We start from the raw sequence: 16,973 nt of genomic DNA, 5'->3' as shown, positions 1-16,973 counted from the left end.
ACTATAGCTTACATTTACACATGTGTAAAAATTAAGCCACTTTCTCAGAGGAAAAGCATGCCTGCGTTATCAAAGCCGAATGCTTAATTCAGCAAGAAGGTGACAGTAAGGTGGTATCTGGTTTTCGACATCACGATATATTACAAGCTAAACATTGCGATATATGGATATGTCACAATGTCTAAAGTCAGGATGGAGCTATGTAGAGGCATTGGCTGTCTTCACATTTTCCCCCTGCATTGTGGTTTTTGCATAGCACAAACACATAATGATTCACGATATATTGCCGGGCCACAAATTATGAATCCGAGATCACGATATGAACTTCAAACCAGTTTTGGGCGATATATCGCCCAGCCCCTAATGTACGTCATGATTCGCGATATATTGCCAGGTCAAAAATTATGAAATCGCTATGACGATATGGGCTTCGAACCATTGTTGGATGAAATATTGATATATTGCCCAGCCCTAGACAGGGTGCCTGTTTTCTCTCTATTTAGCTCAAGGCTGAGTTTTCCTGCACAAACATTCCTGGGGGTATAGGGCGGTATACAAATTTAATAAATAAAATGATGATTCTTGGCCCATTCTTAAAATAAGCAGGTTCTCCTAGTGACCTCTGTTTGTCACAGTTTTCATCTCTTCTATGTAAGCTGTCTTTATCGAAACACATACAGTGGTACCTCGGGTTACATACGCTTCAGGTTACATACGCTTCAGGTTACAGACTCCGCTAACCCGGAAATAGTACCTCAGGTAAAGAACTTTGCTTCAGGATGAGAACAGAAATCGTGCTCCGGCAGCGTGGCAGCAGCAGGAGGCCCCATTAGCTAAAGTGGTGCTTCAGGTTAAGAACAGTTTCAGGTTAAGAATGGACCTCCGGAACGAATTAAGTACTTAACCCGAGGTACAACTGTACTACGATTACCCCTGCACAATCTGCAAGATAAAAAGAAAACCAGCTTTCCGCACAAGAAAACGCACTAAGCGATTGGGTTGTGATCAGAAACTGAGTTTTCATCCAGCAGAGAGGGTGCCACATGGCTCTGCTGCGAGGCAGGGATCTATCCCAGGTGCTGCAGCACTTCTTCCCACATTCAGGGAGCAGAGCAAGGGCCCACAGGGTTCCCAAAGGCACCATCTTCACAACGGTTTCTGCAGCACCCCTGGCAGCAAGTTGAGCCAGGGCAAGCCACTAAATTCCTAGGGCACCCTGAGGAGGCCCAAGGTGCCACGGCGACCATTGTGGTGGTAATGGCTGCCCCAGGGACACTGGGGCCTGAGCTGTAGGCTGCTTTTAAGAGAGGCTTTGAGGGGGCAAGTGGGAGGCAGGTCGGAGTCCCAGAGAGAGTGGCAGCCCCTCGGGACTTGGCGGCAGGAGGCATGGATCCAGCAGACATGGCAGAAGTCGGCAGAAAGGAGGAGGAGCATGAGCCAGAGACATCTTCACTGAAAGCTTGTTTCAGCCAGGGTGAGTCCGAGGCTGACCTCAAACTCGGACCACATTTGACCACATTGGGCAAAATCTTCCTGCATTGCAGGGGGTCAGACTAGATGACCCCCCTGGTCCCTTTCAACTCTATGATTCTATAGTAGCCGGCAGCCTCATTGTCCTTGAGGCCAAAGCCTCTTTGGGGGTAGGAGGGGATGTGGAAAGTCTCCAGTCCTGGAATAAATACAGGGAGCCCAGCCTTCTGATCTCGCTTGGCCACCTGAGCAAAGCCTTTTTTTTCCTGGTCTTGAAACCCCGGCAGCAGCAAATTATTGCAGCATTTTCTGCGTGACAGGATAAGAGCAACATATTATTCTGGCCGCTGCTATCATTAACAGTTTTTATATAGGCTGCCCGATAATATACTGCCACATGTCACCCCAAACTCTGATCAGTGCAAGATTCCAGGGTTTCCAGGCGCTCACCCAGGGTTTGTGTTTCCTTTTGGAAATGAGACACAGCAGAGACTGTGGTGTCATCAGGATATAGGGTTTATTTACACACATATACAACCCGAGCCTGTGATGGAGCGGATCACAGCATCAACACCCCAAAAGGGTCTTGTTTCTCCCATAGCCACAGCCTTGGAGTCAAACAGAATTCAGCCAGGCGCACTCTTGCTCTCTGCCTTTTGCAGCCTGCAACCTTTTCCCCTCTAGGTCACATCACATCAAATTCTGCCCTCAATCTCCTGCTTTGTCCTACTAACTGTCTAAGAGAGGGAGGAGGTGGCCCACCCATTTGTCCTCTGGCACAGAGCCCCTATCCTTGGTTCTCTTAATGGCTCATCAGGAAGCTAGCCTGGCTTATGTTTTAACACTTGCTGGGTCCAGGTGTTCAAAGGTCTGGCCAATAATAATAATAAATTTATTGTTTGTATCCCGCCCATCTGGCTGGGCTTCCCCAGCCACTCTGGGAGGCTTCCAACAAAGATTAAAAATACATTAAAATGTCACACATTAAAAACTTCCCTGAACAGGGCTGACTTCAGATGTCTTCTAAATGTCAGGTAGTTGTTTATCTCTTTGACATCTGATGGGAGGGCGTTCCACAGGGCGGGCGCCACCACCGAGAAGGCCCTCTGCCTGGTTCCCTGTAACTTGGCTTCTTGCAGGAAGGGAACCGCCAGAAGGCCCCCAGCGCTGGACCTCAGTGTCCGGGCAGAACGATAGGGGTGGAGACGCTCCTTTGGGTATAATGGGCCTTTGAGGCTGTTTAGGGCTTTAAAGGTCAACACCAACACTTTGGTATCTGAAGAAGTGTGCATGCACACGAAAGCTCATACCTAGAACTAACTTAGTTGGTCTTTAAGGTGCTACTGGAAGGAATTTTTTGTTTTGACTATGGCAGACCAACACGGCTACCTATCTGTAACCAACACTTTGAATTGTGCTCGGAAACATACTGGGAGCCAATGTAGGTCTTTCAGGACTGGTGTTATGTGGTCTCGGTGTGTTATGTGGTCTCTGTGGCCACTCCTAGTCCCCAGTCTAGTTGCCGCATTCTGGATTAGTTGTAGTTTCTGGGTCACCTTCAAAGGGAGCCCCGTGTAAGGCGCATACATTCAGTGTGTGGCTAACAAAAGATAAAAGATAAAAGAATAAAACACAAATGGCTAGAGGGGTTTTTGGTGTTTGGGGGGGGGGTTCTTTTTGGTGATCTGCCCCACAGTTATCCTGAGTGACATCTCTCCCCTCCCAGTGATAGAGCACAATCCAGTTGCACCAAACTTTCATTCTCCTTGAGCAGCAAGGATCCTAATTGCTAAAAACTGGGGGGGGGGGGAGAAACTGTGCCAACAAAAAAGGAATGGCAAGATAAACTGTTAGAGTATGTTGAACTGGCTAGATTAAGAGAGGCAATTAGAGATCACACTAGACAAGAGTTTCAAAAAGCATGGGGAAGATGCAGAGAATACTGCACAAAACAGTGCCCTAAAATACATACCTGGACTTGTTTCAATTAATGTCTGCGGGAGACTTTGTGGATATTTGTTATAATTAGAAAAATCTTAATAATTATTCATAAAGGAAACAGTTTATAAGAAGTAAATAAGAAGGCCAGATACAGGATAAAGGAAGTCTTTTATTTGGTTGTTCGTATTGTCGTATGTTATGGTCTATGTTATGTTCATGTTTAATGAGGGTGGGTTTCTGTATGGGGGTGGGGGGTTGTGTTATGTTGTAGATTAAACGATGCCTTATGAGGAACGGCTAAGGGAGCTGGGCATGTTTGCCTGGAGAAGAGGAGGTTAAGGGGTGATATGATAGCCATGTTCAAATATATAAAAGGATGTCACATAGAGGAGGGAGAAAGGTTGTTTTCTGCTGCTCCAGAGAAGCGGACACGGAGCAATGGATCCAAACTACAAGAAAGAAGATTCCACCTCAACATTAGGAAGAACTTCCTGACAGTGAGAGCTGTTGGACAGTGGAATTTGCTGCCAAGGAGTGTGGTGGAGTCTCCTTTGGAGGTCTTTAAGCAGAGGCTTGACAACCATATGTCAGGAGTGCTCTGATGGTGTTTCCTGCTTGGCAGGGGGTTGGACTCGATGGCCCTTGTGGTCTCTTCCAACTCTAGGATTCTATGATTCTAACCTCCCCTCTCTAGGGGGCTGCCCTTTCCCCTCAGGTGACCAGCTATAATGACCTAGACGGCTTTCATCTTCCTCCCTCTCCCTCAGGTCTGAAGCAGCTGCATAAGACCCAGGAACTCTGCAATGCCACCTTGGTAGCTGGAGGGAAGCGGTTTCCGTGCAACAGGTGGGTCCCATGCCGGACAGGAGGGCCAGAAATGCCCTTTTAGCAAATGGAGCCAAGCAGCCTGCTCCTTCTTAGAGTTCCTCCACATTTCTGCTTCTCCTGTGATTCCCAGGCACAGATCCAAGACATTTTCCTTTTCTCCTTCCTCATTCCCTGATGTTTGTTACTGAATCAGAACAATCTGTAGAAAAACCGATTGACGTTTATTCCAATTCAGCGGTAAACAGTGTGTTTTCCCAGAGAAAGTGGTGGGGAAAAAATAAAAACCTCTTACATCCATGCCAAGAAATCCCAGGAATTTGGAAGTTTGGGAGCCTCCCTAATATCCCACTGGGTGGGAATGTGTAGGCAGTGCTGTCAGATATGGGAATTTATTCATTTCAGGTCTTATTCGCAGGGTGGCATACGAAAGTCTGACTAAATACAATTTGAAAACCAACAGGAAACAGTAACAAAACAGGAGAAGACAAAATAAAAGCCTGAAAACCCCGCCAACAGAATAAAACACAATTTCCCAAAAAAATTCAAGAGAGTTATTCTTGTATGCAACTGTGGCGGCTCGAATACTCGTGGCCAAGGGATGGAAAGATCAGTAGGCTCCAAAAATAATAGACTGGCAAATCAAATTACAGGAATTTGTGGAGATGGCTCAACTGACTAGCAAACTCAAAGCAAAAAATTGCGGGGAAATGGGATGGTTATAGAAGATATGTTCAAAAATACAATAATAGTTTTGACTCCATGCTAGCATTCGAGTGACAAAGGAAGTAAAAGGAGGTGGATAACAATTAAGGATTTATTTTGTTTTCTGAATGTATTGAAAAATTTATATAGAAAGGTTCATTGTTTTGTGTACATTCAATTGTAAGATAAAACATATGCGAAGGGATTTGACAGGAAGTGAAAATTGAAGAAAAGATTTTGTAAGATAAAAGGGGGAAAATATTTATTTTCATTATTATCACTATTATTATTTTTTTCTTCTTCTTTTTTTCTGTATGTGTGCGTGTGTGTGTTGGGTATGGAATGTTTGGGAGGAAATAAGACGGTAAATAACAAATAACAAACAAAATGCTGATGTATGTAATTTTTATTTCTCAATTATATTTTGTGGTAATATGGTTGTAATGTTTTTTGTAACATAAAATCATTCAATATTTTTTTTTTTAAAAAAAAAACAACAACAGAATAAAACACAATTTCCCAAACCATCTACAGTCTAAAACTCATGGACAAATAGGAAGCTCTTAACCAGGTGCTGAACAGCTTTTAATGTCAGCACTTGGCGTGACTCTTTAGAAGGGGGAGTTCAGAGTTAGAGCATAAAAACACAAGAAAATCCTGCTGGATTAGGACAATGGCCTACCTAGTCCCGCCTCCTGTTCTCACAGCGGCCAAGCAGAGGCCTGCGGGAAATCTGCAAGCAGGATTTGAGCACAAGAGCAACTCCTCTCCCCTCCTGTGGTCTGAGCTAATACTCAGAAGCACCACCGCAGAAAAGACCCTCTCCTTTGCATAAGCACAGTGTGGTGTAGTGGTTAAGAGCGGTGGACTCGTAATCTGGTGAACTGGGTTCGCATCTCCGCTCCTCCACATGCAGCTGCTGGGTGACCTTGGGCCAGTCCCACTTCTCTGAAGTCTCTCAGCCCCACTCACCTCACAGGGTGCTTGTTGTGGGGGAGGAAGGGAAAGGAGACTGTTAGCCGCTTTGAGACTCCTTAAAGGGAGTGAAAGGCGGGATATCAAATCCAAACTCTTCTTCTTCTTCACAACATACCTCCAAGAGAAGAGATATGATTTATCCCATTTTTCAGATGGGGCAACTGAGGGTAAAAGGATAGTTGGTACTTGAGGGTACCCAGCTGCTCCATGGCTAATCTGACGGTCTCCATTTCCCACACAGGGCCCTGTTAGCTTCCGTCAGCCCTTACTTCCAGGCTGTGTTTACGAGCGACTTTAAGGAATCCAGAGACGGGGAGGTTTTGCTGAAAGACATGGATCCTTCGCTCCTCCAGAATCTGCTAGCCTATCTCTACTCGGGGGAACTGGCCCTCACTTCAGAGAACGCTGAAGATCTGTTCACAGCAGCCAGCCGGCTCCAGGTCACACCAGCCCTTGAACACATCAGCAGGTAGCGCAAGAGGTCTGGCTCCTCTTACATTTCTCCCCAACACCTGTTTCGAAAGCCAAAGGAATAAGCGGCTCCCACCCACAGGATTTCCAGTGACGTTCTTTCTTTCCATTGCTCCCTGGCAGATATCTATCAGAGAGGATCTCCAAGGAGAATTGCTTCCACTTGTACATGCTGGCCTACGATCACAACAACCCCACCTTGCTGCGAAGCACAATGCACTACCTGGGCCTCAACTTTGAAACCCTCTTGGAACACAAGGATTTCCCGAATCTCGACCTCGGAGCTTTGATCTGCCTCATCTCCTCGGGCCACTTAGTCATCACTTCCGAAATGTACGTCTTCTGGGCTGTGCAGCGGTGGGTGGCGGCCGCACCCGCTGAGCGCCTTCCGGTACTCAAGACGCTCCTGCAACATGTCCGCTTCCCTCTCCTGACGCCCAGGGAAATTGCACAAGTTCAGGAAGACGTGGCGACGCTCGACCAGCAAGTGGAATTGCAGTGGGGAGACCTAGATGGGGCAGGGAGGCTGCAGGCAAGTGGGGGTCTCCGGCAGGGCATGTACCAGGAAAGGATCATCTGCATCAAAGTGCCTCGCTTGAGGGACATCCTCTCCGTCAACGAAGATATGGATTGCTACATGGAGTGCTTGGATCCAGCTACGGGGTCCAGGACCAAACTGCCACCTTTAGAGCTCGTGGCGCTCCCTGGATGCTCAGCTCTGGATCACAAGCTCTACATCTCAGGGGGCAAACACCCTGATGGCTCCTACTCCCAGGCGCTGCACGAGTACAACTCGGTAGCCAACCACTGGCTCCAGCTCCCCGCCATGTCAACGCCCCGGTCCGTCCACATACTTTTGACTTGCAAGCACAAGCTGTTTGCCCTGAGTGGCTGGAATGACACAGGCCCCCTCGCCTCGGCGGAGAGTTTTGACGTGGTTAAGCAGACGTGGTCACCCATCGCCAGCCTGCCCGTCATCCTGCGCTTCTCCGCCTCGGCCTCGTACAAGAACAAGCTCTACCTGATCGGAGGAGATGCCGATTCTGACGAAGTGGTTTACCAGGGCATCCTCCTCTATGACATCCTCTTGGATACCTGGGTACAGGTGCCTCTGGAATTCTGTCTCCACGGTGCAGCTGCTGTCACCATGGAGACCGGGATCTGCGTCCTAGGGGGCTTCTTTGCCAAAAAAAACACCCAGGCGTACCCAAACAGCAGGTTCAGCCAGCTTCTTCCGTGTACCTCGAAATGCTTTTTCATGCGCGAGGATGGCGTCATGAGCAACGAGGTGGCCATCCCTCCGCTGCCGCTGCCCCTTGCCTTTGCAGGCGCCGCTTACTTCCAGGGGAAAATTTATGTGATGGGAGGGGTATGCACCTCCAGGACTCACGATGCCATCTACCACTGGGAGCCTGGAGAAAGTTCCTGGACTCAGTATCCAGAGAGCCTCACGGGCCAAGGAACGGTGGTGCGGAGGGTGCTGAAATGCGTGACCCTGAAGGTGCTGAAGCCAAACTTGAAGGCTCTTGTCCAAGATGATTCTGCAAGCCGGGTGGCTATTGGGCTTGCAGACAGCAAAGTCCCCTTCAAAGAGAGGAGGGAGGATAACGCCCCCAGTTGTCCTCCAGATCCCTTGACATCTTTGGAAGCTGGCACACCGTAAGAGCTGAAGAATTTCCCCAAAGGGAAGAGATATTTTCATCCGGACTCCTCCAGTATTTAGCCCATTAAAAACCTAGGACATCTCTCTCTCTCTCTCTCTCTCTCTCTCTCTCTCTCTCTCTCTCTCTCTCTGTCAGCTTCTTTCTCACTTTCCTGTATCAAGGTGGGCACTAAACATTCTGGGCCAACATGTAAGCATTTTGCACAGGTTCAGGGCCCAACCTTCAGCAATTCCTCCCCCCCCCCAAGCTATAGGGAGTTCAGGGCAGAAGGAGTTTCCTGTGGAGGAAAAAGCACTGGAAACGTAGTGTCTCTGTAGTAATCTTTTTGTTAACAAATGTACAGGTTGAGCAGCTATTGTGAGGACATGGAAGCAAACATGCAGGCCACCGGTTTCAGCTGGAAAGCAATCTCAGCCCTTGCAGATTAAAATAATCGTAACAGCACAGTATATGTCAATAAAGCATGGTGGCTGGGATGAGGTCACCTGCCAGCAGACACTGCAAGCAATATGTCTACAGGATAGGTGACAAGTGTCTGGGGCAGTCTGGCTCCTCACCCAGCTTCAGTCTTTTGACTTAAGGCATTTGACAGAAGAATGAAGATTATAGTTTGCTGACTGAAGAAAGCATTGACTAAACCTCTGTTGCGCCAGCAAAGAGCAGAGTTTTTAAGATGGAAATTGTCTTTAATCATTCATGGCTGTTAAATATTCATCCCCTCTGCCTCTGACACAAGCGCAGAGAGAAAAGCATGACAGAATCATCCCTGGGCTCCCTCCTTGCATATCTGCCCTAACAGCAATCCATACTAACATACTGAAATGTTAAGAGAACCTCACACTGGTTGAAAAGCCCTGCCCTTAACGAAATAAGATCCAACATTCATAAGGCCCTGCCTTGACCCGTGCTGGCCTTCACATCAAGAAATGGAGGGCAGCCTTCCCCTGGGGCCCTCCAGATGTTTTGGCCAAACTCCCATCAGCCCCAGCCAGCGCTGAGAGAAGAGGCACCTGGTTGGCCAAGCTGGACCTGGAAGTAGGGCTGTCATATTTCAAAAAGTGGAGATCATGAGACAAAAGCTGTTGAAATTTTGCAAAATCTCAAAGAAAGAAAGAAAGAAAGGTTTTAAGCTATTTTTAATGAAATTTGCCAAAGTCTACACTACCAACATGGGCTGCCATACGTCCAGATTTTCCTGGACATTTCAGCAATTTCTGCCTGGACGCTGTTTATGAGGGCTGAATACCGGCTATATCCAGGAAATTCAGGAGGCATGGCAACCCTACCTGGAAGTGGCCATTTAACTTTTGCATTCATTACAGATATATTCCTAGAAATGTATATTCCAAGTTAAAGGATCCAAAAAACATTATATTGTGTAAAGGCTTAAGAGCAGGCTTTGAATCTTGATTGAAAGCATTCTCTGCTGTGTTTAAGGTTTAGTCCAGATTCCAGCTAGTTAGTTCCCTAAGTGCAAACATTTTTGCTTTCTCCATTGGCAGGTCAGTGGAACAAGCCCAAATGGAATGGAGAAAGAGAAGGGAGGGTCTAAAACCAAGAACCTGATAAGTTGAGTGGGTGGAAACCATATTTGCACAATCTGCAGCCCCTCCAATCTTCCTTCAACTAGCTTTATCAGAAAGACCTTCTCACCCACAGACCCACTTGGGTGCTGAGATTGGCAGAGGGGTCCCTCGCCATAGTTTCTCCTTCAGAGGCTTGGGGGGGTGGCCTATGAGACCTTCTCTGTGGTGGCCACTAAGCTGTAGACCTCCCTCCCCACAGAGGTGTGTCTGGCACCTTCATTAGACAGCTTCTGGCGCAGAGGTGGTTTTAGGGCAGTGCGACCAATTCAGAAACTTGAGAGCTCAAAGTCTGCCACTGTCAGGATGCAGCCGAAGTCACATCTCTGACACTTGAGGCACATGTTTTAAGGACCCACTTATTTTATGGTTGCAAGTTGTTTCAATTTTTTAAATATTATGATTTAATGCTGGAACCTGCCCTGGGGCATTCGGGTAAAGGGCAGGTACTAAATAAATAAACAATAGCTTGCTAATGTCACTGCTTTTTTTAAAAAAGACATCACCTTGCCAACAAAGGTCTGTATAGTTAAAGCTATGATTTTCCCAGTAGTGATGTATGGAAGTGAGAGGTGGACCATAAAGAAGGCTGATCGCCAAAGAATGGATGCTTTTGAATTCTGGTGCTGGAGGAGACTCTTGAGAGTCCCATGGACTGCAAGAAGATCAAACCTCTCCATTCTGAAGGAAATCAGCCCTGAGTGCTCACTGGAAGGACGGATCCTGAAGCTGAGGCTCCAATACTTTGGCCACCTCATGAGAAGAGAAGACTCCCTGGAAAAGACCCTGATGTTGGGAAAGATGGAGGGCACAAGGAGAAGGGGACGGCAGAGGACAAGATGGTGGGACAGTGTTCTCAAAGCTACCAACATGAGTCTGACCAAACTGCGGGAGGCAGTGGAAGACAGGAGGGCCTGGCGTGCTCTGGTCCAGGGGGTCACAAAGAGGCAGACACAACTAAACGACTAAACAACAGCTTGCTGATGCCTTAGTTGGCCTTGATTGCTCCTGCTCCATGTCGCCATCTTCCCTCTTTTCTCTCTCTCTCCAACCCCCACTTTTATCTCCCTGCCTTGGAGTTAACTCCTGCAGAGCTCACATGCTCCTCTTTAACAGGGATGGAATTAAGAAGACCTGGAGGTTAGGAGAAAAGAGGACAAGGTAATATTCGGTGGAAGTGGGAGAGCACTTTGCGTTTTGTATAAAATGTCTATTGTTAGAAGGAAAATAATAATAATAACATAATAATAATTTATTATTTATACCCCGTCCATCTGGGTGGGTTTCCCCAGCCACTCTGGGCGGTTTCCAACAAAGTATTAAAATACAGTGGTCTGTTAAACATTAAGAGCTTCCCTAAACAGGGCTGCCTTCAGATGTCTTCTAAAAGAGGTGTGCATGAGAAAGAGTGAGAGAAGGCATAGAGAGATTTATCTTTCATGGGTAAAGTGGACAGAAGGAGCCAATTTGTTTAAACTGAGTGGGCTGGAGTTATATTCCCTTACTGTGCCACTAGATGTCACAAAAGACCCATGAATATAAAGTGGGAAGGTTTGAATGAAGTACAGTACTTCTGTAAGCAAGGCATAATTAACTTATGGAATTCATTGCCACTGGGAGGCTGGGTTAGCAATTTGCTGAAGTGGCTTTCAAGGGATTAGACTGATTCATGGAGAAGGAGAGCTCCAAACCCATGGCTGTCAATCGTCAGCAATAGCTAGTTAGAAATAGAGTCCTGATGGTTAGAAGCAACAAAGAATCTTGTGGCACCTGGAAAACTAACAGATTTTCTGGGGCATAAGGACGCGGGTGATGCTGTGGCTTAAACCACAGAGCCTAGGACTTGCTGTTCAGAAGGTCGGTGGTTCGAATCCCTGTGATGGGGTGAGCTCCAGTTGCTCGGTCCTAGCTCCTGCCAACCTAGCAATTCAAAAGCACCTCAAAGTGCAAGTAGATAAATAGGTACCGCTCCGGCGGGAAGGTAAACAGCATTTCCGTGCGCTGCTCTGGTTCGCCAGAAGCAGCTTAGTCCTGCTGGCCACATGACCCGGAAGCTGTATGCCAGCTCCCTCGGCCAATAAAGCAAGATGAGCGCCGCAACCCCAGAGTCGGCCACGACTGGACCTAATGGTCAGGGGTCCCTTTACCTTTACTAAGCTTTGGCGGACTAGAGCTGTTTAAACGGCACAACAGATCTTGTTAAAAACAGGCAGCAGCAACCAAGCAGTGTAGGAGAGAGTCACAAGTGTGTCCTCCAGCCGTGTTTGGAGACAGCCTACCTGTGCCAGTTTTATTGATAGGCCTGGTATTTCCTCCAAGATGCTCAAGGTAGTCTACAGAGGTTTATTGCAGCTTGTGAGGCACATTAAGTCTGTATTGCTGGCTCCCTTGTCCCAGCCAATTCACTATTGCAAGCAGATGCAGCAGCAAGCTACTGATAACAAGAGATGCAGCCATATCCTGCAGCAGTGAGTGCCAAAGACCAATTATATTAAAGATCGGGGGGGGGGGGACTTTCTGACTGTAAGAGCTGTTCCGACAGTGGGATGGAAGGTGGTGGACTCTCCTTCCTAGGAGGTATTAAAGCAGAGGTTGGATGGCCATCTGTCATGGATGCTGTTGCTGAAATTCCTGCATTGCAGGGGGTTGGACTAGATGACCCTTGATGGTCCCTTCCAACTCTGAAATTCTATGACTCTATGATATTGGGGGAGGGTATTCCTATGATTTAGTTTTGAATTGTCTGCATTCAGAAAACAGGAAAGACCATAAGGTAGCAGTGGATGAAACCGAGGTGGGAAAGTTTACAGATCTTGAGTTGCAGCCAAGGTCAGTCCTACTCAGAGTAGACCCATTGAAATTAATGGGTGAGGACTAATCTAGGCTCATTAGTTGCAACGGGTCTACTCTGAGCACAACTTGGCACAACTGAGCACTACTCTGAGCACAACCTGATCTTCCGGATATTATTTAAAAACCAAGCATCCCTAGCAAACACCAACTCCATCCCCCCCTAGAAAAAAAGCAAAAAAGGGTGAAGATCTGAGGGAGAGAGAGAGAGAGAGAGAGAGAGAGATTTAGCAAGGACGAGCTGTGTGGGTGGGGCTGGGGGGGTTGTGGGTGGGGCTCCATGTTGAGCTGAAGGTAGGGTCGAGTGTGTGTGTGTGCGGGTGTGTAATTTGATTTGCTTAAAGTGGGGACTTGAAGAGAGGGCAGCCCAGCGAGGGGGCCCTTAGCGGAGCCACTGGGGTGCTTAGCCAAGAGGATGCAGGAAAGAGGTGGGTTGCTATGGTAACGGGAGGCAGGCATGCAGGGGACCAGGCGGGAGGGAGAGGCGGGTGGAGAGGCAGAAGGCGCCAAGGTGTGAGCGAAGGAGGGCAGGCAGGAGGGAGGGAGGTGGGGGGACGGGGTGGGTGGGGAGTCGGTCCTTGTGGGTGGGGGGCGGTAGGGGCGCAGGGGGCGGGCATGGCCGAGAGGATGCCCAGCTGTGGGATCCTGTACGACACCTCCTTGCTGCTGCAGTTCTGCAATGGTGAGTCCCTGCAGCGCCCGCGCGCGCCCCGCTGGACCACCGCCGGGGTTTTTCCGGAGGCGCCCCAGCCCCGCGCGCGCTCCATCCATCCATCCATCGCATGGCCTGGGGGGGGGGGGGGAAATGCCCCCCGCTTTGCAAGATGCTGCAGACCTGGCTTCATCGCTTGCATGCGCGCGCGCACGCCCAGAGCAAGGGAGGTGCCCGCTGGGCGCTCCGAGGATGCTCTGCAAGAACTCCAAGGGATGGGCGCAGGGCGGGGCGGGTGCCTTTCCATGCCCAGGGATGGTCGCGCAGGGCTGGTGCGGCTCCAAGGGGGCACTGGGGCAGGGGAGGGTGGGGAGCGCAAGGGGGGCCGCTCGGCTGACCTGCTGCCCTCTTTTCTGAGCGAGCCCCCCGCGCGCTCGCCCGGCCTTGCCGCGATGCCACACCCCGCGCCCAAATGGGTCATCGCGCAGCTTAGCTGGCCGCCCTCCACCCGCGCTCGCCCGCCCGATGCAAACTGGGAAATTCGCAACCAAGCCCATCATCCACCTCCATCCGTGGGCGGCTGGGTCAGGTGGGCGCTTTAACTACTCAGGAAGAATTGCTCTGGAATAACTGCCACCTTCCGTTCGAAACCACTAATTTCGGAATTAAACCACTCGCATCGCCTATAATAAGCGCGCACGGAAAGATTTGGCGGGGGCGCGGCGTGGGGTCCAGCTAGCCAGCCAGCCTGCCTTCTGCCACAAATTGACCACTCCGATGGTGAGTAAAGAGGGTTAAAGTGCGTGCGTGCTGCGGATAAACTAATCCACGTCAAGGGTTCCACGAGGGAACTCTGCACATGCTCCATATACTGTTTGTGCGAGTAAAACTATGCTGGATCCAGGGCTGAGCCCTAGCATGCAACAGGTTCTGAGGCTGAACCCTGTCTCGGATTTCCAGTTACAGATAGGTAGCCGTGTTGGTCTGCCATGGTCAAAACAAAATAAAAAAATTCCTTCCAGTAGCACCTTAAAGACCAACTGAGTTAGTTCTAGGTATGAGCTTTCGTGTGCATGAAGAAGTGTGCATGCACACGAAAGCTCATACCTAGAACTAACTCAGTTGGTCTTTAAGGTGCTACTGGAAGGAATTTTTTTATTTTGTTCGGATTTCCAGCTTGCACTCTTTATATATTCAGATGCAGTGTTTTATGATAATACAAGAGCTGAGCCCTAGCATTTCGAACAGGTTCTGGGTCTCATTCTCAGGGCTGCGTATTACTTTATTTTTTTGTATCTCCACGGTTCTCAAGAGCGATGCCCACGACGACGGCTATTCCGATTTATTCCCACAACAACCTTGCTGGGTAGGTCGGGCTAAGAAATTGCGAGCGCGCCAAGGCCAGAGCTGAGCAGGTATTGGAAGCCATCCTTACACCTCCTTCATCTACAAGGCATACCCGTTTCTCTCTTTTTGGCGCAGCCTTATTTTGCACATCTTCCCTACGGCAGGAACACTCCCCACCCCACCCAAAAATCTCTTGCGCCCCTCTGCTTCTGAACCCAAGGGGCTGGGGCTCCGTCTGTTTCCACGTCACTTCTGATTGTCCAGCGCCCTCCTGCCCTGTCCAAGGTCGCCGGACAGCATCAGCCGCGTCCTGGGGAACAGACTCCCCGTGCGTCCATCTCTCTGGCCTCTCTCGCCTGGTACTCTGCCTGGATGCAGCGCCCGCCCGCCGCTCGCGATTGGACGGCGCCTGGGAGATGCTGCAAAGAGGGAGGAGGGAGAAGCGAGCTAAGAAATACGATTGCAGAGGAGGAGAACCCGAGAGGAGGAAAGCACCCGGGTAGGGCAGGGAGCGAGCCCCTGGCACTGCGGCAGAGGTCGTGAAAAGGGCAGGCAGGGGCAGCGTGGCAGCGAGGGCACCGGGCCCAGGGCAAACCCCAGCATGACAGGTGGGTGGCTGCTGGTCCTGCGCCCCTCGCTTCGCCTTTGCCCCACTTTGCCTGCGCCCAGCCCAGTTCTGCATGCAGCCGCAGCCCCTCCGGAGAGGGAGCTGTGGGAATTCGAGGAACGCGGGAGGAAAAGAAGCAACACACGCGGGTTGTGCATGTGTGAGTGCGCGCGACGCACACGCCAAATCTCGAGGCGCCTGAGCCGTGTCTTCGTCGTGTAAGGTCGGAGGAAGGATGGCAATGTTGTTCGGGAAAGGCTGGGGTGGGGGAGCTGTTCCAGTGCCATTTCTAAGAGGTGCCAGAAGGAAAAGCTTGGCAAGGACGGTGGGAAAAAGGGAACTGACGTCCCTGCGCAGAGCGCTCTCTCAAAACATACCATCCACCACCAACCTCCGAGCCTAGAAGAAAAGCAGGGGAAACCAGCCGACTTCACCGAAAACTCAGGAGAGCAAAACTTACTGACCACAGGAGAGCAAAACTTAATCCCCCAGCCCTGGGACTTCTTTTTAGCTGCTATGAAAGGCGTGGGATTTACATAAAGGAGAATGCATGCCTCTGAGAATGCACAGAGTGCCTGCCCAGGTTTAGCGTGCACACCAGCAGTGAAGGACTAGCAAGGCTTTTATGTCAGAGAATCAGGCTTCTGGCTATCCCAGCACCCCTGTTTTGAGAAGTTAGCAGGAGGGGAAATGCACTGTTTATTTGCGCAGGGGAAGTTCTGCGACCAGCAGGCCCCAGACCCTTGCCCTGGTCAGCCTCAGAAAGGAAGCTCTCCTGGCAGAACACCTGTGTCGCTCCTGAGACAGACAGCACAGGGCACCTGCTGGTCAGGAAGGGGGCAAGAGAAAACCAGGGTGGAAAAACAAAACCGTAAACAAGAACCTCTGTCTGGAACAGCCCTTGAAACATTTTCAGGGAGGCCAGATCAATGTATTCACAGCCATTTAAAAGAACCATTAGCTAGCCCATAATACACCTTAGCCTTCAAAGGCACAGCATCCTTGGAGGATCCTATGCATGTTTCAGTGGGGCTTACTTCTAAGTAAGTGTGGATCGGATTCAGAGATAGCATTGGTCAGCTGTTTAAAGACTGGTAAAAATAAGTATTCTGCCCTCCCCACTCTTCCAATATATAAGTGAACTGGGGATTTTAATTACAGATAGGTAGCCGTGTTGGTCTGCCATAGTCAAAACAAAATAAAAAAATTCCTTCCAGTAGCACCTTAAAGACCAACTAAGTTAGTTCTAGGTATGAGCTTTCGTGTGCAAGCACACTTCAGAAGCTCATACCTAGAACTAACTTAGTTGGTCTTTAAGGTGCTACTGGAAGGAATTTTTTTATTTTGTTTTGGGGATTTTAATATTGACCATGATTACACAATTTTGGGGTGGTAGTTATTCCAGATTATTACAAGAGTCTTGGATATGGCACCAGGGTGGCAAAAGCATGATTTCAAACAATGGTGTTATCCCTCGTGTTTTCAATGCATACTTGAAACCTGCCTATTTCAACTATGGGGCATAGTGGTGGTATTTATTCCACGTTAACTGACACCAGTTGCTTTTGGTATGTGGTTTATGCCCTTGCCCCAAGAAAATCCTAATCCCTTTCCAAATATGCGAACGATATAATCCGATGCCCACGTACCTGGGGGACAGGTGTGGCAGAGAGAAACCAATTTACTAAAAGCAGCTGGAAGTATCACTAATTTGCCACTAGTGGGCAGTGTCTGCAAGAAACTGGACCTTACTGATCCACAAAATTCAAGAGCTCCTCAAACATCTATTTCAATGTTTTTATCTCAGTCCTCCATATGTAGAAGCAGGCAGGGCTTCAGCCCAGGGGGTTATATCATATATAAAATTATAATTAAATGCT

General features: G+C 49.1%; 3 protein-coding genes across 8 annotated transcripts in view; all 3 read left to right on the top strand.

Moving 5' to 3' along the window:
- The window catches only part of FBXO27 (F-box protein 27), a 62,951-nt gene that overhangs the window by 11,408 nt on the left and 34,570 nt on the right, over positions 1-16,973 (top strand). The window lies entirely within an intron of this gene.
- Positions 1,324-8,143, top strand: LOC309345716 (kelch-like protein 6). 2 transcript variants are annotated; one of them, XM_081869033.1, is made up of 4 exons: positions 1,324-1,474; positions 4,179-4,257; positions 6,161-6,388; positions 6,514-8,143. In XM_081869033.1, exons 1-4 carry the CDS (start codon positions 1,387-1,389, stop codon positions 8,051-8,053), a joined length of 1,935 nt encoding a protein of 644 aa, XP_081725159.1. In that variant the 5' UTR covers positions 1,324-1,386; the 3' UTR covers positions 8,054-8,143. The 2 variants fall into 2 exon arrangements, with proteins under 2 accessions (XP_081725159.1, XP_081725160.1); XM_081869034.1 differs by lacking the exon at positions 4,179-4,257 and having other exon boundaries at positions 1,343-1,474.
- The window catches only part of EML2 (EMAP like 2), a 53,046-nt gene continuing 48,869 nt past the window's right edge, over positions 12,797-16,973 (top strand). For 2 of the 4 annotated variants that reach the window (XM_081868868.1, XM_081868865.1), the window contains exon 1: positions 13,066-13,169. In XM_081868868.1, coding sequence (XP_081724994.1) covers positions 13,103-13,169 — 67 coding nt within the window. In that variant the 5' untranslated portion in view covers positions 13,066-13,102. Of the gene's footprint in view, positions 12,916-13,065; positions 13,170-14,967; positions 15,095-16,973 lie in introns of those variants that run through there. The other 2 variants (XM_081868866.1, XM_081868867.1) reach the window with 2 other exon arrangements.

Source organism: Podarcis erhardii (genome assembly GCF_964252035.2).
Source record: "Podarcis erhardii genome assembly, chromosome: 7".
Classification (NCBI taxonomy): domain Eukaryota; kingdom Metazoa; phylum Chordata; class Lepidosauria; order Squamata; family Lacertidae; genus Podarcis; species Podarcis erhardii.
Note: the sequence above shows the minus strand (reverse complement) of the source record. Positions and strands in the feature narration are given on the sequence as shown.

Excerpts from the sequence above, each read along its gene's own strand:
- LOC309345716 (XM_081869033.1), top strand. The coding sequence starts at position 1,387 with ATGGATCCAGCAGACATGGCAGAAGTCGGCAGAAAGGAGGAGGAGCAT. Across the intron at positions 1,475-4,178 it reads GAAAGCTTGTTTCAGCCAGG|GTCTGAAGCAGCTGCATAAG; the intron begins GTGAGTCCGAGG and ends CCTCTCCCTCAG. Across the intron at positions 6,389-6,513 it reads GCCCTTGAACACATCAGCAG|ATATCTATCAGAGAGGATCT; the intron begins GTAGCGCAAGAG and ends GCTCCCTGGCAG.